Source organism: Zalophus californianus, chromosome 4 (genome assembly GCF_009762305.2).
Source record: "Zalophus californianus isolate mZalCal1 chromosome 4, mZalCal1.pri.v2, whole genome shotgun sequence".
In the NCBI taxonomy this organism is placed as follows: domain Eukaryota; kingdom Metazoa; phylum Chordata; class Mammalia; order Carnivora; family Otariidae; genus Zalophus; species Zalophus californianus.
Window position 1 is genome coordinate 113,792,295 of NC_045598.1, and position 26,853 is coordinate 113,819,147.

The 26,853-nt window shown below is 39.5% G+C and overlaps 1 protein-coding gene across 7 annotated transcripts in view; it reads right to left on the minus strand.

Moving 5' to 3' along the window:
* Window positions 1–26,853, minus strand: part of ST18 (ST18 C2H2C-type zinc finger transcription factor) — a 111,558-nt gene that overhangs the window by 37,445 nt on the left and 47,260 nt on the right. For all 7 annotated transcript variants that reach the window (XM_027570353.2, XM_027570346.2, XM_027570355.2 and 4 more), the window contains 7 exons: window positions 23,569–24,360; window positions 18,811–18,945; window positions 17,013–17,103; window positions 15,866–15,970; window positions 13,471–13,664; window positions 11,076–11,287; window positions 2,249–2,494 (listed from right to left, as the gene is read on the minus strand). In XM_027570353.2, coding sequence (XP_027426154.1) covers window positions 2,249–2,494; window positions 11,076–11,287; window positions 13,471–13,664; window positions 15,866–15,970; window positions 17,013–17,103; window positions 18,811–18,945; window positions 23,569–24,360 — 1,775 coding nt within the window. The remainder of the gene's footprint in view (window positions 1–2,248; window positions 2,495–11,075; window positions 11,288–13,470; window positions 13,665–15,865; window positions 15,971–17,012; window positions 17,104–18,810; window positions 18,946–23,568; window positions 24,361–26,853) is intronic.

The window sequence follows — 26,853 nt, forward strand, 5'->3', positions numbered from 1 at the left end:
ATCAGTATGTCTGACATTGGAAGGAAGATTTCTGGTGATTGTTGACCATGGTCCATTTATAGCAGTCACAAGGGTGGGGACAGAAAGTCTAAGTCCCACCCTGCACATGACACTGAGATGCTCCCAAACAAGGTAGGTTTTATCCTAGTGGGATTCATCCAAGAATAGGAGCACAGTTATGCTTACTTTGTAAATATAGTCCTTCATGTGACATGAGACTTTAACTGAACCCCCCATCGATGGATCTTCTAACTAGGATTGGGTTTCCTTTTGGTGGTGTAGAGTGGGATATGCCATGATCCCGTTGACTATTGGACTAGCTGGGGATGAAGCAGTTTTATGAATGAGAGGGTATTCCCTTTCTCTAAAGCTGGTTTCTACAGAGTGGGATTGGATCAACAATCTTGATCTCATCGTGATTGCACTTCTCAAAAACTTGCACTGCTTCCTGACCTCCATTTCGGACCAGTTGTGCAGAATGATCAGTTAATGTGCATACTGACAGATTTCCAGATTATAAAAATAAACAGCAGTTAGGTGTAACTTCTGTTATTTTGCACAAGTCCAAAATGGCAGGGGGGGATGTGGTGGAGGGAAGAGGTACGTGTTTGCCCATCTGTGGTCATCACTTAAGGTAAACCAGCTTCTAATACTTTGCAGGTATTAGTTTTATAATGATCGGAGTCAAACATATATTATTTTTAGAAATGGTTCTTCTAAAATAGTGTTATGATAGATTAACTAAGACCATCCCTAAATACTCGAGGCAAATTTTGTAAAGCCAAACAGAATAAAATGACTAAGACTAGAATGGCAGAATCGAATCAGAAACTGCTGTTGTGTGAATTCCCCTCCCACTTCTCTGTGATGGTGTGGGTGGTGGTGACACAGAGTCTGCCTTGGATCCTGGGGTATCCTCCAGGAACCCATCCTTGACCACTGTACATAGGGTTGGCATTCCTTTATTTCTTCATTGTGTGCCTGCTCGTGCTATTCCATTTGTCACTGTATTTATTTACCTGTCAGTGTCCCTATCAGACTGAGCATACATGTGGGGGAAGTTTGGTGCTGCTTCCTTGGGACCTATGTTACTTCCGGACATGGAGATGCCAGGGAAAGTGTGCTGAAGGAAGCAAACAAGGAGGGAGGGAGTGAAGGAAGGAAGGAGGAAAGGAAAAGGGAAGAGAGAGAGAGAGGGAGGGAAGGGAGGAGTAGAGGAAGGAAAGAAAGAAGGAAGAAGGGAGTGAAGAAGGAAGGAAGGAAGGGAAGGAGGGAGGAAGGAACGAAAGAAGGGGAATGGGAGAAACAACCCAATCTTGTGATCACTACTGTTTATGTCAACTTATGCTCTGAGATGTTAAAGCATATGCTAACATCAAATTAGTTTTTCCCCCAAAAGTTTCTGTACTTCAAAAAGATGAAAAAGGTGGTGCACCCTTCCAAAGACAGTGGCTATTTTATTTCTTTAAACATATCAACCGGCAAGTATCAACTTTCCCGACAAACAGCAAAGCAAAATGAATCACTACTGTAACAATTAGGGTCACATTTGCAATGATATAGAGTCTAAATAGTGGAGGTTTCTGGCCATGAATTCTTTTGGATGACACTAAACGATGGCTAATTAGACTAGGCCAGGTGGCTCAAACTACGGAGATGAAGGCTTGATGAACCTGTACAGTCACGACACCTGGCTACTCCAAAGATAACCAAATACACAAATGCATCTCCTTGACTTTGAGACTGATACAATTTAGACACCCATGATCCAAACACCTCAGCCAATGGCTCTAGACGTAGATAGGCTAGCATAGTTCCTTCATGAAACCAAGGAAAGGATTTTGACATGATTCTTACTCATCCCTGATTTGATTTCATTTTCTACCCTCTGGTTCAGAAAGAGTTAGTAAGTTGGCATTTCAGTGTTGAGTAATACATTGCACCTTACAGGCTGCTGCATCTACAGGGATGTTTAATATAATCTCTCACGCAGTGCACACAATTGCAGTCCTGATGGGGATCAAATTCACTCAGTGACATCATTTTAGTCAAGTGACAGAAAAAATTGGATTCATTTATCAGTTTCTGATGAAATTTAAGATCATCACCTTACCAAAATCTAAAACAAGGTACAGAATTATGTGTTATCTAAACAGGAGTACAAAAAGTAACATAGGAGGAAAAAGCTAAGAATACTTTCCAATCATGCTCTGTCTTAAACTTAGTGATTGACATATTGAAACAATACCTCTTTCTCCTCCTCTGTCTTCCCATGAGTTTTGCTATAGTTGATAGGAGTATCCCAGCCCTCTTGATCACAGAGAGCCTGATAGAATGCTGCATTGACCAAAATGCTGCTTGTTTTGAATGGGGAAGAGGAAGGAGTTGGAATAGAAGTGTTAGAGGAAGTTAGGGGTGCAGCTTTGTCCAGGATTCGATTTTTTTTCAGGCTTAAGTCCAATGTGCCATTTTCATCCACTTCTATCTCGGCTCCCTGGTATACAATAGGAAACAGAAAAACATTTAAGCAGTTTGCAGTTATAGCCTAGCCATGTGGGGCTTTTAAAGGATAATTTTAAATGCAAGCTTTTATGTAAGTATATCTGATTTAAAATCTAGCTTTCTGATTTGCTTTGGTTAATGTTCAATTCTTAGGCAGACTTTTAAGAGCAGCACCATTAGTGAGCTTCGTGTTTCTGGGTTTAAACAAAGTAGAATCTAATATAAATAAGATGTTCCAAATGCTAAATGCATTGGCTAACCCTGTTTTATATATTTTTTTGAAGTTTAGCTTTAAATCTCCTTTTCTGGTTTGCAGAATTATCACTTTCAATTCATCACTTATAGCATTAACACTTGAGTTTATAAAAAGGCCCAGCACTACTTCCCAGCTCACCCCCAATGCAATATTAATCTAACGTGAATATATGCAAAAATAGCCAGCTGCAAGAGAATTTTTATTGGAATATTAGATTAATACGAACATGACATTTTCCCCTGGGTTACTTGAACCAGAAAAGCTTTGTTAACGTGCGGGGGCGGGGGCCAGAGGCAGACAGGGCAAACCGTTGTTGATTCTGGAAGCCTTCAGGTATCTGCAGCCATCAGGCCTGCTTGGAGGTAAGTTGTACAGTGAAACTTGAGAATAAAACTGATTCTTTTCCAGACACTTAGTATGAGACTTAAAACTCACTACACCTCACGGCATTTCTCCTTGCGATATCGTTGGCTATCTTTTTGTTGTTGTTGTTGTAGTTTAAGGTACAAGTCCCAACTAGATCCCTACTGCCATGCAGTAGGACTCAGAACGCGGGAAGAACTCACTTGTCTTTTTCCTAAGTGGGTCAGATAAATACCTCTCCGTATTTTCACTATCATCCATCAATTCACGATTAAATCTTGGACAACGTCTCGGCTCTTTTCCCTTTTGGCTGGCAAAGCAGGAGTCTCTTTGAATACGTTAGCAAGATCCCTAACCCATATGGTAGCCAGTTACTTCCCCGGGGGGATTTATTTTAACTCCCCATTTACACTCTGCCTTTCCCCCTCCCCAACAGTTGCCACTGAGGTGTGGGCCAACGTAGCTGTGCTCCAAAGGCTCACTGCTTGCACCTGATTTGGAAAATGAGGCACCTCTTCTGTTTGCTTGTTTCACCTGCATAGTTCCTATTTTCAATCTCTCAGCCTCTGAGGTAGATATGCTTTGTTATATTTGTGGGAGGTAAATATACTTCTAATACGTTTGCACTAAGATGCTTTGGCTATATCTTTCTGTCCTTTTTAGTAAATAGTTTAATCTCCTGTGATAGTTTTAAGCCCTGAATTTGACAGTACAGCTTATCCGGGATAATAACTTAGTAACCACAACATCTTATGCCATCTGTATAATATCAAATACGTTTTTATACCAGCATTAATAAACCTTAGTTACAAAACTCCAAGATATTAACCATATCAGTGCCATGTGCTCTCTCCATGGTACAACAATGTATTCTGCTGTGAGCACATCAAAATAATTCTTGGCTTCATAGCTGATATGTAACTATAGCAATGAAACAGAGCTATAGTAATCAAGTTTAATGGCCAATGTAAAGTAAAATGCTAAATATTGTAGTTGCTGACATTTTTCATTAAAAAAATAAAAAAAAAAAAACTTGGGTTAAGACTGCACAACCAACATTCACATAAAATTCCAGACCTCTGTGACAGATGGCTTAGGAAAAAGAAGCCATGTGACTGGGCTGCAGAGTTTTATAGTGCAAAACCCATAAATAGTGCAGATTCGATCTCCCTGAAAAAAATATCAACTATTCCAAGACAACACTAATATATATTTTAGTTTTTGCAGAAAAAAATTCCAAATAGTAAACAAAAAAAAAATTAGAGATTCTTGGAGTTGTTATGTTCTACATCTTGAGTAATCACGAGCTGATTGGGGGAAAAAAAATCACTCCTAATGTTTAAAAGAGGCGCTCTTGTATATCCCGTGCCCCAGCCGGCTGCTCTGAGCACCTGACTTGACAGGGAGAAAGCACGTTTGGGCAGCAGGGTACAGATGGGCTTTAAGTGAGCACACAGATGCATTCAACAATTACACACAGTACCAGAGAAGGGTCCCTTTCTGCCCATAGATGGGTGGATCACACGTTTATTGCATGGATTTTTTTATTCAGAGCCGTATCAATAGACATCACTTCTGTTTGTGCTTGAAATTCCAAATGGCAGCACACAAAGGAGGGGGTGGTGGGAGAGGCCACAGGAGCAGGAGGGCATAACATTCAGCTGACATGGATCCCCACTGCTGACTTCTAGCATTCTGATTTCTAAAAGTGCCATTCGCTGTTCTGGATCCTTATTTTAGTCATTTAAATTTAAATTTAAAGGGTTTTTTTTTTTTTTAGGGTAGACATAGGTCTAATACTATTCATGTACTTTCCAAGTTAGGGCAACATCAAGGACCATCACTTTCAGCCAATTTTGAGGTACCAATGCCATGTATGATGTATTTATTAATTAAATTATTGAGAAAGCACTTAATGTTTTCAAGCTCCATATTTTGGGAGAAAGAAAATTGAAAAATATATTGTTCCTGCCTTCAAGGAGCTTATGTTATATGTAGAGGAGATTGTTAGTGAAAGGTAATTTAATAAATATAAATTATTATTCAACTGAAAGCTGAAATAATTATTTGTTATATAATCCTTATGTGCACCATAAAATGAGAAGTGATTCAGATGCCCATCAACAGAGAAATGATTAATGAAATTATGCTACATCTATTTAATGGCACATTATGCAACCAGTAAAATCATAATTACGAGGATTATGTTACAACAAGGAAAAGACGTCTATTACGGAAAGCAGGAAACAACCTGGCATTCCTATTATGCCTACAACCAGGGGAAAAGGGTAGAAATTTGTTTCCTGAAGAACAAAAGGGAAAACACAGAAATTACAGTACTTGTATTTAAAAGATAGTCTTAAGGCCAGTCTCCAATAGTTTCCAGGCAAATGACAGCATGATAATGTTCTAACAATTAAAAATTACACATTCAAAGATGGTAATGAGAGAAAGATAACTTTGCCTTAAAGGTCTACTGTGAAAAGTGTTAACTTTCAAAACATAGATAAAACAAGACACCACTGTTTTCTATATTTGTCAGGTTTTCTATTAACACAAGAGGGGTCACCCGCCATCTTTTCCTTTTTGACTTGGATACTAGGAAGTGCAAAAATTAAGTGTCCCTCAGCTTAAGTTTCTGCTGTAATTAGCTTCTGGTTTTCATCCTCTGGCTTATGTTCTTTCACTTTTGCTTCAGGGTGCTTTGTTTGGGGAGTATCTTTTCTGTATTGAAAGCTATCTGAAATATGTTTTCAAAGTAGGCAGGGTATTAACAATAAAAAATGAAATTAAAGTATCTTATTCTTACCAAATAGTAATTGAGTATTAACACAGTTAAGTTCAGAGTGTAAACTTGTGAAATTTACTCAATATAAATAGAATGATGGAATTCAGGGGAGAAATCAGTGTCTGACATAAGGTATGAAATTAAAATTAAATTTATAACCATTTTCCAAAAATCTTTGAGACTTGGAACCAAAGTCAGTGAAAATTCTTAAGTTGGCCAGCAGTCTATATAAGACATGATGGTAAAATCTTTAAGAACATAAGAAGTTGGACAGGTATGAGTTAAAATTTTAGTTCCAACAGTTATAGCTGTGCCAGTTGGAGAAAATTATTTAATGTCCCCATACTACTATTTCTTCATCTGCTAAATGGGATGATACCTTCTTTACAGTTTCTGGAAGGATTAAAAAGAATTAATGTAAGCAAAGTGCTTATTTACAGTGCCTGGCACATAGTAGGTGTTCAATAAATGACAACTTATAATAATAATAATAATTTGATTGGGTTTCCAAATGCCAAAAGACACATCCCTATGCTACCATATGCAGAGGTAAAGAGAGAATTATTAAATATATACACACAGATCAGTTGGTTCCTTGTGATCTCCGACCCAAGTCTCTCATAGTATTTCACTCAAAATATATGGTATAATCTGACACGACATTAAAGTTACTGAAAAAGGCTGCTTTTAGATTCTAACCCTCCCAAGAACCATCAGGCTATTTCTGATATCAGGCAGCGAGGATGGTGACGTGTTATCATGTTGTTTCTTAGGCCTTATTCAAGCACAAAACAGACTTTGAACTTTAAACATTTCAAGCAAGTGTCAGTTTTTTGTTTTCTTTTAAGGCACACTGTGCATATGTCACTTTGTCTAAACAGGTGGGGAAAACACCAAAACAAACAACAGAATGCTTGGCAAGCAGAAGTGATCAGGATAAAGATAGACCGTGTGCATGTTTGTACCTCTGCTGCTGAGGGTGGGAGGGAGGAAGGAAGGAAACAGGGAGTGTCTCCGACACGTGCTGGCACGTGCTCTCAGGGGCCGGAGGACAGCCTTCAGCAAACTCAGCAAACCCAGGGTGCTCATTCTATGCCTGCTGCCTGTTTCTACTGAATGCTGCACTCATAACAGCATCAATGGTGGTCAGACCGAAGGGGGGTGTTTGAGGTTGTGGCCCATGAACGTTTTACAAACTCATATTAATTACAAATTAAAACAAAGGACAATATACCAATCTTAGAACCAATGAAAGTACTAGTTTCAAGAGACTTGAATACTTCAGACAAATTACCCTTACCCATTATGATACCCACTAATATTGATATTACCAATTTTTTCTTCTGACTTGATTCCTCACAGATACTTAAAGCAACATACAGGTAATTTTGGTGGTGTAGATGTGTTGTGTACGTGCTGGATTGTATTTTTTTTAATTTTATTTTATTATGTTAGTCAACATTCATTACATCATTAGTTTTTTTTTATTATGTTATGTTAATCACCATACATTACATCATTAGCTTTTGATGTAGTGTTCCATGGTTCATTGTTTGTGCATAACACCCAGTTCTCCATTCAGTACGTGCCCTCTTTAATACCCATCACCAGGCTAGCCCATCCCCCACCCCCCTCCCCTTAGAACCCTCAGTTTGTTTCTCAGAGTCCATAGTCTCTCATGGTTTGCCTCCCCCTCCGATTTCACCCCCTTCATTTTTCCCTTCCTGCTATCTTCTTTTTTTTTTTAACATATAATATTTTAACAAACGAATAATTCCTTTTTCACATCTACTTTCAGAATATAATGGACTCGACTAGGCAGTGGTGGGCAATATTAGCACTGATTTTTCTCAACATGGTGTTGGGAAAGAGTCCATGAAGGAAGTGCTTTAGTGTTGGGTAGACAGTCAGGTGGGGCTGGGAAACTTCGGAAGGAGAAGAACACTGTGGAATATCTTTATTGTCTTACATTGTTTTTAGACTGTGTAGGAACTCAGAGTTCTCTTGCCTCTCTTCAGACAGCCTCTGCTCCCATTATTTTCCATAAGAATAGGGATTTTGTAAATCATGAATTTAGATTTCCCACTAAACTCAGAGTCAGTTGTGAGCTTGCAGGTAGCACGAGAAAGATCAGTTTTAGCCCCAACAAGTGGGTATGGAGGCAATTTCAAGGTTAATGTCCTTTGGTTTGATTTTAAAAAGGTTGTGCCCACATGTGACAGCCTGACCTGTAATTTGTTCTCCTACTGGGCTCTTTAAGCAATGTCAGAGAAGCTCATTCCATCACAGAAAGTACTGCATGGAGGCAGAAGGAAAATGAGAAATCTGCCCTCACCCAGATTCTGATCAAAGCCACCCATGCCTCCCCTGGACATCAGAAACGTCACCTCTGAAAATGTAGCTCTCTACCTGGAACAACCATTTTTTTCCATTTCGCCCATAAGCTCCTTGAAGGCAGGGTCTGTGGCAGGACCTAACATGTGACTTGGGCAGTCCAAACCTCATAGACCATTTGGTGGGTACAGCTAAGAGTCCATCTGCCAGAATACCTCTCTATACATCAAAAAATGCTTCTATGCTCAGCTACAGAAGTCAAGAGTAGGGAAAATCTGTACATCTCTATATCCTTCTTTCTAAATAAGAAGCTCAAGAAAACTATGGATTTTGGCTAGCAGAAATAAACATACTAACCAGCATGGAAGAAAAATCAAGTCATAGTGGATAGAGAATCAGGCTAGTATTCAACAGGGGAAGATCGTTTATATATAGCTAATCCTATATTAAGTGAAGGTCACAAAGTAAAGTGAAACGCTGAATAGAAATGGCCTACATTGGCCACTGTTTGATCAGAGGCCATTTTTCAGGGTTAATTACTTTGGCTTTTTCTCACTTTTTGCTACAATGATTATTTTTTGTGGTTTTAGGAATTTATGAGGTTCTCTTTTATGTTTAGAACATAGGATCCAACTAAACAGAATTCTGCAAATTGCTACAGTTGTGTGAGAATATGAGCCTGGAAGAAGGATTCTGCACAAAGCGACACTGTAGGGTGCCATATTTATCCTCTTTTAACCACCACTATGTCAAATGAGATCATTTTGGTAGGAAAATGGCTTTTTAAACTGCTAATGTAACAAACTCCTTCTAAGAGTCGATTGGTACTCTCTGTCTCTTCCATCCTCCTCATCACGTCCATGGTTTGGCTTCTGCAGTTAAGACTTGGTTGGCTGTATGGAGGCTGAGACCCACAGGGCAGTTCCTGTCACCCTGGGCGGAAGTATCTGCTCCATAGAGCAACTCTGGCACACGGCATGCTCCCAATAGGAGTGTGAGAATAGACGCAGAAGTCAATTATTAGGATTTTTGGAATGTGCCAACTTAACAGTCACATTTGTGACCAGAAGGTATTCAAGAAAAGAACAAAACATATATTGATAAGGGAAAATACCCTCAGTTTTTGGTCATCTTTGTTTGAGTCATTGTTTGGCTCCAGCAACTACTAGAACATGGAGAATATAAAGGTTAAGGGCAGAATTTTGAAAAACAAAACAAAACAAATCTACCTGTGCAGATGGAAAGCACGCATTCCACAATCATTTGCTCTAATAATTTAAGCAGCATTACTCATTATAATAGTGGTCCTTTTATTCTCAAAGGACAGCCTTTAAAAAACAAAGCCTAAGAAGGAAGATATTTTAGTATTACTCCAACTAGCTGCCCATTAGAATGTCCCTTTAAAAAGGAGAAATGTATTCAGGTTTTAACAAAATGAATAAAAATGAACTAAAGTAATGCTGTAAAACACCCTAAATCATTCTCTGATGTAAATAATTTCTGACCTGAATTCCTTTGAATTTGGTAAGCTCAGAACTTTCTTTATAATTTTCAGAGGATGCGTTTTTCTTTGTTTAAGAACCTCATTTGTTTAAAAATTGTTTTTGAGTGGTTTTTGGCCACCAACTCTTCCTGGGGTTTACTTGGCTCAGATTTGTCCAGAAGCTAATTCTGATTCTTCTGTCAAATGCTCGATGGCACCGCGTTCCCTGCTCTCCTGAAGGCCTGGCACAGCACAGGTGAGCAGCTGACCACACCAGGGATGGGGCTGCGCTTGCAGGGAAAAAGAGAGCTATCTAATTGCCTGAGTTTCAGGGTTAGGGTTTAACCCAGGAGATCTCCCACTTAAAGCAAGGGGAAAATCTCTTCTCCAGATAAGCCTGGGCACTTTATTTCAGATGGCTTCAGCTGGCTTCAGCTGGCTTCAGCCGTCTAGGTAGGAAAATAATTTCTTTTCACTGAGCCCTTTGTGTAGATGGGAGTTCCAGGCTCCAAAGGACTGCGGGAGCAGCTTTAACCTTCCCTCTTTGGATCTGAGAATTGCTGCTGCTCTGTAGCCTGATAAACCCCTCCTCCTCAAAAGTGGAGACATTGAGGATCTTTTTGTTTGTTGTTGTCGTCAAGGTATCATAAATATGGGTGTCTCCTCCTCATTGTCAGTCAGGGAGGAGAGGTTTATTAGAGAAACGTGACTAATTTCATGGGCCTTAGAAATGTGACATCTTCGTAAACCTCACAGAATTTGATTTTGGATTTGAATGCCCTGAGTTCTCAAAAGTCCCCTTGAACCAATCTCTTGTTAACTTAATGTATCCAGGTTTTACTCAGTGTCCTTTGAGAACACCGTGGCACCTGAGACTATCTTGCCTTATACAATAGTAATGTGTGCAATAATAAAATCTCCTGAGTCAATTCTGCAACTGTTTTACAAGTCACTGCGTAGTCAAACATTTCCTACCATCTTTGATTTGCAGACAGCAAAAAGCTTCCATTGTTCAGATTGATTTTTAATGGCAAGCCTCTTTCTTGTGTGCCAAAGTCCCCGACACAAAGGTAGGTTTGATGTCTATAAATCTCCCCAACCAGGCTCCATCACTCTCTTCTCCCCAGCCTTTGGTATACCGCCTTCAAGAACAACACTCCTTCACTCCTCCTTGAAGCCACGAAACTCATCCCTGTTCGTGTTCCTCTGAGTCTCTCCCTAAGACGAGGAAGGGATGTGCTTTAGGGGTGGGGAGCGGCATGGTAGTGAATGTGGTTAGGAACATGAAAGGCAGTTTATTCTCACGGTTCAGTCACTGGCCCACCCTCCGGGCTCTTGGACTGGCCTACCTTGGCATGCAGACTCTGTGGTTTGTTGGAGAGGATATCTGCAGCTTCCCTGCAGCGGGTGGAAAGGTTCAGGATGGCAGCAGCTGCTGCTATGTGGGTGTCTTCACTACATTGACCGTAGCTATAAGAGCTGGCACGGCAAGGGCTCTGTGTGTGGGCGCCTGCACTAGGCAGTCGATTAGGAAATTTCCCTGGATTTGAAAAATGCTTTGCTGTTGAAGAGAGATTTGATTAGCAAATTGCATGTACGTGTTTTAGTCATTAAATAGATTTGTTTTAGAGATATAACTTCTTACATTAAAATATGTTAAGAATAAATTAAAACAGGATCCATTACCTATTGGTACACTCAATGAAAGTTATTCAGATTGGTTTTCACAGAAGTTCACAGATCAAATGATGTGATGGCTGGGGAAGAATATCTGTTCTCTTAATATTTTTTGTATTTTCACTTCTTACGGTAAAAACTCTATAACTAATGTTATGGGGCAGGTGCACTGGCAGCATTCATGGCAAAAATTATGGATTAAAATGACACTGGCAAAACCCATCAGGGACTACAGAGGCTTAAGGCTTGTACATCTATTAACTGTGTATGTGTGAAGACCAGTTATTCCAGTAGAGGAAAAAAATGCACCCTTTCGATATTTGTTTTCACAGTAACAATTTATATTTAGACATAGAATTGCATTTTTATTATTTGATATGCAGGTTTGTTTTGTGCTTACACTAGTAGAAGTTCTTCTTAATGTCCAACTAAATGAAACTAAATAAATGGCAGAGTCTTTTAATGAGCTAGCATTTTGCATATTTAGGTACAGCATGATAAGTAAAGGACAGAGAAAATGTTCTCAGGGTGAGCAGAAAGGCAATTTAGTTATCAAGGCTGAGTTTCTGTTTTATGTTTCTGTTGTGGCACCAAGGTATTACTGAGAGAGAGAATTAACCATATTTCTCTTCACTCTGGATGTTTGTAAACATCACTCAAGGTTACAGGAGAAACACCCAAGATTTAAGTGGAATAATATAAAAGCATTTAGTTATTTATTTTGCTGCAAATATTCTTTATTCCTAACTTTGATCATTCTTTTTCATGAAGTAATTTAAAACATTACCAAATGTTATTCCTACAATTATAAAAATGTAAAAAATGTCACTGAACGTTTGCATTTTTAAACAATATCTGTATTATATGAGTATATAGAATGCTTTTAACTAACTTCGCTTGAATTAAACATATATGTATATGTGTATGCATATGTGTATATTTTACGTGTATATAATAGAAAACATCGTGCATGTGTGCGTATATAATTTTTTCCCCGAATCTAACAGGTTGTCAGTGTTATGTAAGCTGAGCCTTATTTTTAGAAAGAATAGATAAAATATCTTTTGGAGTATAATGTACATGTTGTTAACGGGCCAACTCCTTTCAAATATGTTTATCACTGCTAGGTTTTATATAACATTCTAGTTCTTTCAAAGAAGTGACCAACATCACATAATGAAGCCCATATTATGTGTTTCTAAGAGCACTCAGTCTAGGTCCGGAGGTATGAGATCAAAGGGATTCCATGGATTTGCCTGTTGTGAAGAATGCATAGTCTATGGAGGACCCAAATTGGGGAATTATTTCACTTCTTTCCTTATGATATCATAATGCAAGATTCATGCCTGGGTTTTTCCCAATGTTCACTTTCTTACCTTTTCATTAGACTATTCAAGGACTCTAAAACACTTGAAGAAATGTGTTAGTAAAAACACCAAGTTGTGCATATTATAGCATCTTTGAGTCATGATCTTCTATATGGATGTGTTACCAGTACAGTATTAACACATTTTAAATGATTCTATATTAATTCTCCAATATGTGGATAAACATCTCCATAGTCACACATATTGCACCTATTGTAAAATCTTGATTTCTAAACTGTGAGTTTTTTCTGGGACTTTTCACTTTTTCTCTCTGGGTCTGAATGCTTTTGCTGGTTTAAATACTATTTTAAGTAGTATTTCAATATTTTACCTGTTAAATTTCCATAATTTCAACATGAATCAAAATTACTGTATTGTGATGACTATTACAGTTTTCATTAATCCCAATCCCAGCTAAATGTGAATTAAATATTTCTTTAGAATTACAGTATTTCAATCCAACAATGGCATGATATTTGGAGAATAATCCATTAACTATTCACCATATTCAGTGTAACTTCATGTAAAATCAGAATACTGATCAACTTATCATTGTTATCCTTATTTTACTTCGCTGTACAATATATTTTCTCTTCTCCCTGCAGTAAATAATGTATTCTGTATTTGAGCACACCCCCAGCCCCAAACACACATAGAAAAGATGCATTTTTGCGAATAAGGATTAGAATTTGAGGCTTACATTCAGGAAATGGTGGTGTTTTTCGTCCTTGACTTGTTTGTATGAGGGGGCGTTTACCAAAAACCTGGGCATCGAAACTGGCATAATCGAATGGTACTTTTCCAAACTTCTCTTGTTCTTTTGACACCGTGGCTCTGGGAGAGGTGATGGCTTGTGATCGGAAATTGAATTCAATTTGTTTCACCAAGCTTGTCCTGAAGAAAGAGGGGAGAGTTCAAAAGAACTATGGTGAGCATATTAGGATCAGAATTTAAAGCAGATCCAATGTGTCATGCCTATCGGTACCCACAGAGATAGTGTACGATGAAAAAGAGCTGTGGTCACAGTATGATAAAAATAGAGTGCTCTGTGCTGGGAGTGAAAGATGGGAGGCACCAAGGGCTCTGGATGGTTATGGAGAGGCTGTATGTTGTGGGTCCGAGTCTCCCATGGGTAAAAGAGGAATGTGCAATTTTGCATTTGTCTTATGCAGATGCAATGAGCAGCAAGTATTTAATGTCTGTTAGCACTTTGAGCTCCACAGAGAAAAGTGCCATGTAACTATCATTAGGGCACTGACAAGGTGTGCATATTCTGCTTATTAGGACTGTTAATTTGACTGGTGGTAAAAAGTCAGTCACGTTTGTAGCTGGTGGAGAAATGGCATTGTAGTCAGTTCAGAAGAAGCAATGCTGAGCCCCACTCCTTCAGCAGAGCTGACAGGAGCCTGACACCTAACAGGGGCAGCACAGGCACCAGAAACTTGACTTCTGAATTGTGAATTTCTTAGGCTTTTCACCTTTTTTCTCTTTTGTCTGAGTGTTTTGTTGATGTAAATAATACTTCAATATTTTATCTGTTAAATTGTTATTTCAATATGAATCAAAATTCTGTATTGTAATAGCTATCACATTTTTTTTTCAATAGAATTACCTTAATCCAAGCTGTGAGTTAAACATTCTCTTACAACTAGTGTATTTGGATTAAACAAGGGCATCATATTTGTGTAGCACCAATTCCAGCCAAGAAAAACACAAACATAGTCTAATGGTAAATGAACATAAACAATACACTTTTGGGGATTTAGCAATATCAAAAGAACATATATGTTTTTCTTTTGTTTTCCACCAAAACATGCCTGAATCATCAGAATGTCAAAATTTCAATGATATTTCTTGGATTATGTAAAAAACATTTTAACTGCTACATAAAAATATTAAATAATTAGTTGATCTTATTATTAGATATGTAACTTGGTTTATACCCCTAATACACCAGCATTCTAGTCTAAAACAAATTTATTTTTAAGAAATTAACAAAATAAAACTAAGTGCCATTTCTATATTTGATAGATTACCTACTTACGGAGAAACTAGAGGATATGGCCATATTAACCAAAAACCTTTTTGTTAAGATTTTTAATTGCTAGTTATTCAGTAATTCATGATCTTTGCTTGACATATGTTCACTCATCTGATTTTGACTCTTTTAATTAAATCTATAAGAGCAAATATTAAGGGAAGCCTTGTCTTGAAAATACTCCTAAATAACAATGTTGCATTTCAGTGTTTTAGTAACAGTGAAGGTCTGGTCGTCTGTTTTAATCCTGAAATCACTTTTCCTACCTATATGTTATTATTAATAAATGTATAACTTCAGGGTCACCTAGGTGGTTAAGCGTCTGCCTTTGGCTCAGGTCATGATCCCAGCGTCCTGGGATCGAGCCCTGCATCGGGCTCCCTGCTCCGCAGGAAGCCTGTTTCTCCCTCTCCCATTCCCCCCTGCTTGTATTCCCTCTCTCGCTATGTCTCTCTCTGTCAGATAAATAAATAAAATCTTTTAAAAAATAAATGTATAACTTCACATTGTGTCATCACATGTGGTTTATTATTTAAGTGTAAGTAAGGTCTTCCAAACTGCTGGAGATTGTGAAGTACCTGGGGCAAACAGGAGATATTTCATTAATACTTATCAAGTCATGGAATGAATTTTTGTCTTAAATTATATGTATAGCTGGAACAGAGGAACGAATATATAACATCACATATTTTGGGTGGGTGTGAGTGACTTATGAAAGCATTATCTGCAGGCAGAAATGTTAATCATCGGGAGAGCTTACCTAACTAGTGGGATGGGTTGCATTTAGTGACACAGAATTTTGATTAATGTATGTTATATACTTTATTTCCTTTAGATTCATCCACATTATGTTACCTTTACATACAGATTAATTTCATGTTAAACTTCTGGAGGGTCTAGCAGTTCATTTAAGTGAGAGTATGATTAACTAGACCAGCCTCTCAAATAGAAATCCGTAGTTGCGAACGAAGGTCGGGCCATAGTGAACTGGCACATGAGGGGAGACAGACCCATTGAGGCACGGACAGACTACTAGGAATGCAAGGGAGGGTCATACCTGTGAACCTGGTCAGGACACTGCCCAGTTTTGGGAGACTCAAGCTGATTTTTGTCCTGGGACATTGCCAATTTTTCAGCTGCAGCAATTGGACAACCAGAAAGACTGTTAAAAAAAAAATAAAAAGGGACGATTTGGGTTAAAAAGATAAAGTAATTTGCTTTGGCATGTACCTCACAGCATACTTGGCACACATTAAATGTTAAGTCATATTAATAGTTCATTTAGCACTTTTCTCATGCTAATAGATCCCAGAAAGGTTTTGCAAACTACCGTGTCAACGTTTGCCCCACATTTCCATCTCAGAAGTGATGAGTAATGAACTCGTTTTTAAAATCAGAAAATTTGTAAGGGAATTATTCTGCAACTCCATAGAAATTCACCCACTCCAATTGCAATGTGCCCAGCTATAGATGTTAGCATGACAATTCCATGATTTATCTTAAGATATTTAGAAAAATGTTAGGGACTTAATTTTAAATCAGTTTAAAGTATAGAACATGAAGTTTTCTGGCAATATGCTTATTAGTCACATAGTATCTTGTGAGCACATAATAGATACATAGCATAAAGTACAAATAAAACAATAGGCATTCCCACCAAAAACATTTGCATACACACAATACATTTGTAGATAAATGCACATATGTGTTTTAAGTGAGTAGCAATCTCAATGTAATGAATCTCAATGAGATGAAATGATGTTTACCTTCCTCCTGGCTTATAGTCAGAACCACAGTAGATGGAAGCCCTTTTGGTACCTTGTTAATGCTTATTGGATGGGATCCAACATAAACCCTATGCAACTCTTTTCAGTGTCAAAACGGCTATGGTAAAGTTCCAGAGTAAAAAAGAACATGTTCTATTTGTGTAACTATATGAATGTATAACTCTAGTCTTCAAATATAACATTTTTTTGTTTGCATAACTGGCTGCTAAATGAAAATTTCTAGGAAAGTAAATTGTGGGGTTTTTTGTTTGTTTTTTACTCGGCACACATTGAGAATATTTATCTATATCGAGTGGTAACATATTTGATAGTGACCCAGCGATTTCGATGACACATTGTTAGTTGCTTATTTTCTCGGTGGAAAGTTTCTCTCACTTCTCTTTGTAAGGTAAAAGTGTAGCATTTCATCACAATTACCTCCTGTGGGTGTTGCGGTTGCTGTTCACGTGCCCTCTTCCTGTGCATCCCGGGGTGGGACACTTGAGCACGTTTTCATGCATGGCAAGAACTAAGCACAAAATATCACAAAAAGAAAAGAATAGTATACCATGAATATATAACACACAGACAAACTGACTTCTCAACGTTGCATTCAAAAGAATTTGTTTATATAATCTGCCATTCTTCCTCCCATAGATGTTTGGGTTGAAATTAATGAGCACTTAAGAACTTCATAAATTAAATTCAGCAAGTTTGTTCAAGTTTTAGTTTCTCTAATAAACTTCATGTCATGGTTAACACTAGACTTAAATAAGACTATGCTATTTCTATTTAACTTAAACTGAGAGACTCATAACCTTCCTTTTACATTTATGTGCTTTTCCTTGGAAGAATGGATGGAGAACATTATTTGTCAAGTAGTTCCTTTTATCTTTTCCCCATGGTGTGAACTTCTGAATATAGTCTTCTTTATTTTCTAAGAGATATTACTTTGATTCTTGTCCATTGCTCCCCACTACCCACCCCACTGCCACTCAGTTATTGGTAAAAGAGCATGGTTGAGTGAACAACCAGGTAATCACTTTGAGGAACTGCTAATCTACTGGGACAGTGCTGAACAGATTAGACTCACCGATTTGTAAAACTGTGCTTTCGAGAAGGGTGATGCTGAGGCATTCACACCACTATGGTTTGTATGAACCAAAGGTGTCTCAATACGTAGGTTAAAATAGTAGAGGATGTAGCACATTGATACTTCAAAACTTAGAAGGCAGCCCTTTCCTTCTCCTCCAGTTTCCTAGCTCACAGCAGGGCAAAGCAAACCAATGTTTGCTCTTGCCCAGGGCCCTCTACTACTGCAGGATGCCCTGGGGAGACATGGCAGGCAACACAAGTTCCTACAAGGAACGGGGAGACCGGGAGTAAGGAGGACAGTGGTGATGTGGTGCACTTTTTTTTTTTTTTTAAGAAGACTCCAGGCCCAGTGTGGAGCCCAGCTCATGGCTTGAACTCACAACCTTGAGATCAAGACCTGAGCTGAGATCAACAGTCAGATGCTTAACCAACTGAGCCACCCAGGAGCCCCTGGAATGCACTTCTTATATTTAGATGATGCACTGAAGCTAAGACTGCTCCTGGGCTTAAGGCAGCCACACTCTGGGTGAGAAAGGACTATGTAGTCCACGGTGTATTAACCATGCCTTTTATTTTCTGCATTCTGATGTTTTGTCATCTGGGGCCTTGCAAACCCTGGAGACACTGCCCTTTCAAAGGTAAACCAACCAATTGTCAGCCCACACCCAACTGCCTCCTTTATTAGACTCACACTCTCCACCTGCCAGGTATCAGACACCAACAGACAACCCCCAAGCTTTGGAGCCTACTGAAAGAAGTCAAACTAGCCAGTCCTCAGCCTGTTTACTCTGCTCCTTCCCGCAGAAACCATTTTCCCCCCTGCCCCCACCCTGGCCCCTGACGACCTGGTGCCACTCTGTGTGGCCCTGCCTGGCGTGGCACGTCCCCTTCCCTCAGGAACTGTAACAAATTCTCTTCTCAATGTTGGTTGTCTCCTGATCTACTGTCCTAATTGTACCCCTAAGTTTTCTATTAATACACTGACTTTGAACACCCAGCTAGATGGAAATTGTCTTGACACAGAAAGGAAACTTTGTATTTCCACTCCGAATTCCACATTGGAGGAGAAAGAAGATAAGGTCATGATGCTGTGGTGCATAAAAGAAGAAGCCTACTGGTTTTAGGGATAAGTTGTACTCACTTTCCAGGGGAACCCGCACTTTGTGGGGGCACCCCGAAAGGCTGCGGTGGTGGGGATAGAGTCCCGTCACATGTCCTGTGCCATCGCACCCGGGGATAGGGCACTTGGTCTCCCTCTTTTCGGGCCTCGGTGAATCTACAGAGAAATTAAATCAAGAAATTCATTTGGCTCTTCTTTCCCTCCCCATTCACTAGAGTGGCCTTGCAAGGTGACATTCTCACTTCACTCAGTTTTTTACAGCATAAACATTCTTCTCACATTGCCTTGAATAAGACTCTCAACTAAGACCTGTGGAAGCATAAAAAATGTTTTCAGTTTTCTTGGTTTTCTAAGCAAAGGCTGACACAGGGCAAGGGAGTGTTAAAATACAGAGATAGTTTTAAGTTGTCATGTCACATATTGTAGTTAGAGTCTCATTATGAAAAATGAACCCTACGTCAGAGGCAGAGGATGCACAAGCTCCCAAAAAGGGGGGAAAAAAAGGTGAGAAAGAAGAAAGAATGTATTTAAACCAAACCTATCTCTTATTGAAAGGGTCTCAAGAAAGCCAGATTCAAAATGATAAAACAAAGAAGCCACCATATCTGAGAAAGGCTGCTCTGGTGTTGTCCCTGTGGGTCCCTGGCCTCCCGTGGCCCTAAGGTTCCAGGGCCAAGTGGCTACTCCCACATGTGTGCAGAGTCCACTCCGGCCAGAGTTAGGAAGGGAGTCAACAATGCCATTGTGTGCTATGGCCACGCAGTCGGCAGTGCTGCAGAGGCCCCAGATCCCCAAACTCCGATGTTTTGCCTCTTTGGATCAGTACAGAGCCCCTACGGAGAAGCAGCATTCATTTTACTCTGAATGCAGAAACTGAAAACCCAGGCGATAGGAAGACGGCCCGGCAAGGAAACGTTCCAGGAGGTGTGGGAATACAGAATGGGGACGGCCTTGAGTGGTCTGCGCCGCCAAGAACATTGGGGTGCGGGAGGGGACCATAGGTGCCACGGGGCGGAGAGAAGGGGCAACTTGTAACACCGCTTGTCAGGCTACAATGGGGCATCGGCCTAGAGGGGGAGGGCGGAAGACAAGCTGGAGTTTCAATCTTCCGGTGCACACTTTGCTGAGGCTTAGATGAAAGCCTATATAAATATGTAAAATAAATGAGGATTATCATGAATATTGGTGGGGTTAGAGCTAACAGAGAAGAGGCCTTCTGTAGACATTTTCATATTCGTGATCCAGATAGTAAGTACATAAACTTAAAACAGAAATGCCTAGTTGGAGCCCAGATCAGCCCCCTAACCTGTGCCTGGAATGATGTACCAATCACTGGGGCAAGCTTGTCACTCAGCATTGCCGGAACCAGCATCACAACGGGCACGGGGGCCTCAGAGAAAGGACCAGTGTGGACTGGAGGCTGGCCGCAGGCTTCTCAGAACACGAAGTATCAGGAATAATGAATCCACTTGATGCTGAGAGCGAAAATAAATAATCTGTGTGATCCTGCCTTAGGAAAGCTGCCGGTGGTGGACTAGGGGGCAGAGTCCTGCCATGTGAGGATGTGGAGGGCCCATATGCTCCTGCTCCAAGCGTGGTACCGAGAGCAGAGAAATGTCACGGGTTGCGACAGACATCTCCAGGGTGGAATATTGCGATGAGCAGACGTGCCTCTGTGATACCACACCACCCCAGTTGTTGGATGATAAATGGTCCTGGGCAGATGGGCACAGCAGGTTGTATGTAATGCAATTATTTGGGGGCATGCTTTCAGTACAGGGGGAGGAGCCAAGGATCCTTCAAGTTAGGCACACACTGCCTGGGAGGGAAGGTCAGCAGAGAGAAAACTGGAAATCGAAAGAGAGAAATGAACAGCCCAAAGACAGGGATACCTTGAGTAGCAGACATTTATGTTTCATGAGAGACAGGACTTAAATGCCCTGGTATTGGGACTGTTCTCTGTCTTTTGCAAGAAACAAAGAGGCATATTAAGAGTTTTGACATGTTCTATGATTTTATGGCTATATATTTTACTTAATCCAAAAATGTTGCCAAATTTGAAGTTGTTTCAGGCCTATAATATCTGTAGATGGAAAGTTGAAAATCCTTGAAGTTTGATTCAAGTGACATTAGGGGGGTTGACACTGTGTACGAGAGGGAATTAGAAACGAGGAGAAGCAAGGTGGATTTTGATGCCCTTCCTCCCTTGGACCTGGTCCAGGTGAGGCCACATTTCTAAACCACATTGAAAGGTTTGGCGCCGCGCATTTCCCCTCCTTGCCACGTTATTTGTCTATAGGAAGCCAGAGAGGGTGTGGGAGATAAGGCAGGGCTGGCACCTGACCAGGTGTGGTCCTCTGACAGACTGCAAGCTTCCTCTGCTGGGCGAGACAGATGCCATGAAATGCTCTGTGGGGCAGAACCTGTTTGCATGATAAGAAGCCAGAGCTTGAGCTCTCAGGTGACTCTCAGGCCTGGCTCTTCCTCTCCTTTTATTTTCTTTGCTGAATGCTGCATAATGAGAGTGACCTTATCCTCTGGTGACCTTACACGCCCGTATGCCCGGGACTGTCTTATTCACACCTGATATTATCCTGCGGTTGTTCAGAGCACTCCCCTTGGCTCTGAAAAGTGTCTTAGGCTGTACAATAAGTTCTATGGTGACTCCACATGCGCTTTGACATAAAGTCTCACTAAATGCTTAGTAGCAACAAGATAGTCATTTTTTTTTTTTTTTAAGAATTGCTGACTCATCTGAAGCCTTGGGTAAAACGATATTTTAAAATGTAGTGCTCTCTCCTTTAACAGAAGGGTCGCATACTCGAGGTATACGGGAAATCAGGATGGTATTGTGGAGAGCGTGAATTGTCAGTCAGTACAAGTATTGACCTAGGAGCATGGAATGCACACCAGAAAAAGAAGCCATTGTCTCCCACATCCGGGACAAGGAACAGGAAGGCGAATACCTAATTTGGACTCTGCAAGTATCCTCTAGACAAAGCCTATAATTCCCATGCATTATGGGCTTTACCTCTTTTTGCCTGTTTCATACTAGTCTAGTCTGGATCTTCTTGCATAGACTTTGAATACGAAAAGGCAGGACCAGCCCTCACCCAATAGGATATACTGTTGAGTCAGCCAGACTCATTCATAACTCTCTAAATCTTATATCACCCATGTTTACAAACACAGATTCTACTGCCTTGTTGGTTTTTGAAAACAAAAATTTTTAAGTTCTATAAAAATGACCAAAGGATTGTTAAATATTTTAAGCTATGGCACAAATAATTAAAGTTTCTCCAAACACTGAATTTCACTGGCTGGAAGGTATCACCAATTGTAACATGGAACATCATTTTCTGTGTTAGCAAAGAAAGAAAGAAATTATTGAAAACTAAATTATGACACACTCTTCTGATTTCAGAGATGTTAAAATGGGAAAACTGTGTATCTTAGAATGAATGAAATATAGTAGATGACAAATTATGATGTTTTGGGATTTGAAGTAAATTTTATCTATTTTTTTTTTTTTTTTGGTTTTGTAGTCCATAAAAAAAAAAAAATAACAAACATACACACAGGCAAGTTTAGCAAGTTGCATATTAGTAGAGTGCACAGAGTTCATAGTGGGTCCTGTCCCAAACCATACACTGCTCATTGATATTCTGTCTCGGTCCCAACCCTGGCAGTGTGTTTGCATAGTATTATTATCTTGCTCCTCACTACATGACATTTTATTCTTTGTTTTGTTTTCTCAGCTCTGAGCTGCAAGACAATAATTGACAAGATTGTAGGTGAGTACTAAAATAGACCCAACGTGACAAAATATACAGTTCATTTCTGCATAAATCTCAGCAAGCAGATCATCCAAACCATAACTAACATATTATTCTTGTAAGCCCCCTGGGGCCATGATCTTGATTTTCTTTAAGATATTTCTAATTCTATGGTTCTTAGACTTTAAGGTACGCAGGAATCATCTGAAAAACGCGCTTAAAAAAATGCAAGTTCTGGAGCAGTAAGTCTGATAGGATCCTGGAAATACCCACCTTAAACAAGCCTTCTAGGCACTTGAGAACCACCATTTGGGAATTATCACTAGGCCCATATGGTGTAAGACTCAGCGTGGGGGGTGGAGTAGCATTATGGGGGATGGGACACAATTTCCCTAAAGTTGAGGAGCAGTTTTAAGGCCTCCTCCAAGCACATTTATTCTTCTCATTCATGTTTGGACTAGACATTTGTGGCCCTGAGTTAGAGAACTGATAAAAGCATCGGCTTATAAAGGCATTAACATCCAGTTTTATCCTGCCTGACTTGCCAGTAGCTCGACATAATTTTGAAGCTCCAAAGGAGTCAGATGATCCCAGAAAGAAAGTGGGAAAGAAAAATTAAATTTATGGAATTGATTTCATTATAATAAAATGATTTAAAATCCAAAAAGTACTAATGTACCTCTAACATGTCCAATATAGCACTGTACAAGTACTATATATTTTTTAAAAGCTGTCAAATTAAGAGAAAAAGAGGCAATGATTCTTTTTTTGTGTGTAAAAACATTGCAAAACTGACCAAGCTTGATCTGAGAACAACCTAGAGAGCAGAGAGAGAGAGAAAAAAAAGAAATAGTTTATTTTATAATATGAATTGGTTTTTTAAATTTCATCAAGTTGTCAAAAGCTATCTGGAAGTGGTAATCAAATCTTACTAATTTTTCTTCCAACACTCAAAGAAATTTTATTCCTAAAATAAATGCAAAAAAAAAAAAATGTGTCTTACGTTTATTGTTAAAGATTTGTCTTCCACCCATGTCAATAACTTTGGTTTGCCTCCTTTCCCCAGCAAGGTGCTCCAGTAGAAACCTGTCCAACTCTTTGTAGGTGTTGTGGAAAACACAACCTCGCTCAGCCTGGAGAGCAATTGCCTGCTCCAGCAAACTCAAGTTCCCCTTCGCCTTCTCCCGGTCAACAGACTCTTCTGTCATGCCTTCCAGACACGCATTATCTTCGTCCTCCATCCCAGCAAATGAGGGCTGGGCTTTGCTGTCCCCTGGTTCCATGTGAGCAGTCTGTGGGTCTCTCCTTTCTGTTTCAGAATCACACATGTTTTCACAAGAGATAAACTTGTCACCTTCAGTTTTTATTTCAGGAACTTCCAATAGGTCTTTTCTATTATCCACTAAAATATACTTTGGGACCCTGTGTGGTTTGGTTTCTTCTGAGAAGTTGGAGCTACTGTCCCAACCATTCTCCACACTTCCAGAGTTACTTTCACTGTCATCTGAGGAGCAGAACTGAAGCTGGGAATCATCGATTTTTTCTTTTCCATCATCAGAATGAATCATAAAGCACTCATCAGCTTCATCACTCTCTGCTTTTAGAGACTGGATGCCACTGTCATTTAAATTCTCACTTATGGTCTGAACAGAAACATTTTTTTCAAATTTTCCCAAGTGCACTAAAGATTTGACCACGAGCTCTTGATAGCAGCCATATCTGTCTTCCTTCCCATCGGAGTTTTCTTGTGCAGTCGAATGAAGGTTCTCATCCATAGGTTTTCTCACGATTTCTTCTATGGAAAAAGAAAGCCAATATTTAAAAAAGAACAGCAAAAGATATTTTAAGAAAATTGCAGCAATATGTAGATGATAGATGGATTTATATATATTTACACAATAAGTACAATATGCGAATATGTGGGCTCTATCAATTTTCTAAACACTGAAGAGAAAAATATATATGAATGAATATGAAGCAAAACAAAACAGACCTTAATATTCTGAGAATTGCATTTAAAGAAGTGAGCTAGTAGAATTTTCAGCATATTAAGAGCTAATTATTTCCAGGATACTGAAATAGATACTTAACAATAACGGAGTGCTGAATGTGAAATTGTTGTAACTGTACCTCTTACATTTGCAAATCTTAGCCAACCAGAAGGAAATCAAATATGCATAATACTATGCATTATAAAGGAAACATTCATCAGATTTCTCTGCTAGCATGGCAATGTATTTTCAAAGCTTTTTTTTTTTTTGATGTAGTGATGTAGTGTTCCATGATTCACTGTTTGCGTATAACACCCAGTGCTCCATGCAGTACGTGCCCTCTTTAATACCCATCACCAGGCTAACCATCCCCCCACGCCCTCCCCTCTAGAACCCTCAGTTTGTTGCTCAGGGTCCATGGTCTCTCATGGTTCGTCTCCTCCTCCGATTTCCCTTCATTTTTCCCTTCCTGCTATCTTTTTTTTTTAACTTGTAATATATTATTTGGTTTATGTTCACTACCTCCACAGTTTCTCAAACATACTTCCAGATTTTATGGAATGTTAGCTAAAAGATAAAATACATCCACATACAGATGATAACTAAAAGAGTTCTAAAGCTTTCAAGGCTTCCTGTTGACTTTCAGAACTGTCACACAGAAATTCCATGCCAATGGAAATACAAGTAAATGGGAGAATTAGCATCATCAAATATCTTTTTTAAAAAGGATTATTTATTTATTTATTTATTTGAGAGAGAGAGAGAGAGAGAGAGAGAAAGAGGGACTGAAAGAGAGAGAGATTGAGAGCAGACGGAGAGAATCTCCAGCAGGGAGAGGCTGAGCACAGGGCCTGCCACAGGGCTCGATCTCACGTCCCTGAGATCATGACCTGAGCTGAAATCAGAAAGTTGGAAGCTTAACCGACTGAGCCACCCAGGCTCTCCAGCATGATCAAATGTGTAAAATAGTGGCACATTTCTTGCATGCATTTGTGTAAGAAGGCAATGAGACGAGAGGTGGAGATGGTTGGAGTATGTAGAACATTAACTAATTGTTTTCAGAAGCGGGCCGACTGGAGTCTTAACAGTCAAAGAGCCTAGGGACTAAGAACAGGTCTCCACGTGCCAGTCTGTCCAGGACAGTCCACTGGATCTGTCCCAGTCTGGTTGTCAGGGTTATCCCCTTCCCTCTTGGAGTGGCCCAGCTGCAGTGACAGTATGTGTGTGTCTACAGTCATATGTATGTGTGTACACATATATATATACACACGTATGTGTGTGTGTGTGTGTGTATATATATAGTATATACATAATGATAGCCTACTCAAGCCTGTCCCAATGGAAACACACCAATTAAGGGTGCAATTCAGGGTGCAGATCTGCTAGTGACCCAGCAGCCCTGGTTTAGCAAGCACAGTGGTCTGGGGAGCATGACACCCAGCATACATGCGGCTGTGTAAAGCGCCAGACAACCCAGGAATGGTCCCCTTATATTCACTAAGACAAAAAAAAAAAAAGAAGAAGAAGAAGAAGAAGAAGGAAGAAGAAGAAAAAAAAAGAAGCAGGACCGTTTCTGCGTCTCTGAAGGCAAAGTGGGGGATGGGCAACACAAAATAATAAGCCCCCTTAAAGACTGTGAAAGACACCAAGTGTGTTAATAAACATCTTTGGAGGGAAGAAAAGGACAGCCATCCTGTGTGATGGCTGCAGGAGAGGGTGTCTGTGCAGGAGACAATGTGCCTTTTTTGGTCTCATTTAATTTTTTATAAACATTGTCTCTGACAAGGACACTCAAAAATACATCTCCATCATCTTCCTTTCTGGCAATTATCTCCCTAAATCAACACTGGGCTGCCAGGATCAAGTAAATATTGCCATAGTAACTAAAAGCATTTTTGGATGAAGGGAAGAATTTAGTCACAACACTAGCCCCTTTAAATAATGCTGATTATAGGGTACAGTCTTTTGTTGGGATCTATTCAACATAAACTGAAAAATTTAACATTTTACTTCCTAGAAAAGAGGCTGGATAAACAAGCACATCATATGTGATAGGATGGTCTATTCCCTTCGGAATTCATATCAGAGGAATTCCAGGTTTAAATAATATATTAAACATAGTCTAAAATGCAAATGAAGTTTTTCTCAATATCACGGTTGGCTATTAGGAGAAAGTGTAAAGGGTTATAATAATTTTAAAGTATTATGAACTACAGAAAACAAATAAAAAGCATTTTCAGTGAATATGCTCAATTCATTGAACTGTTCTCTCACTCCACTTAACTACCCACATGTGT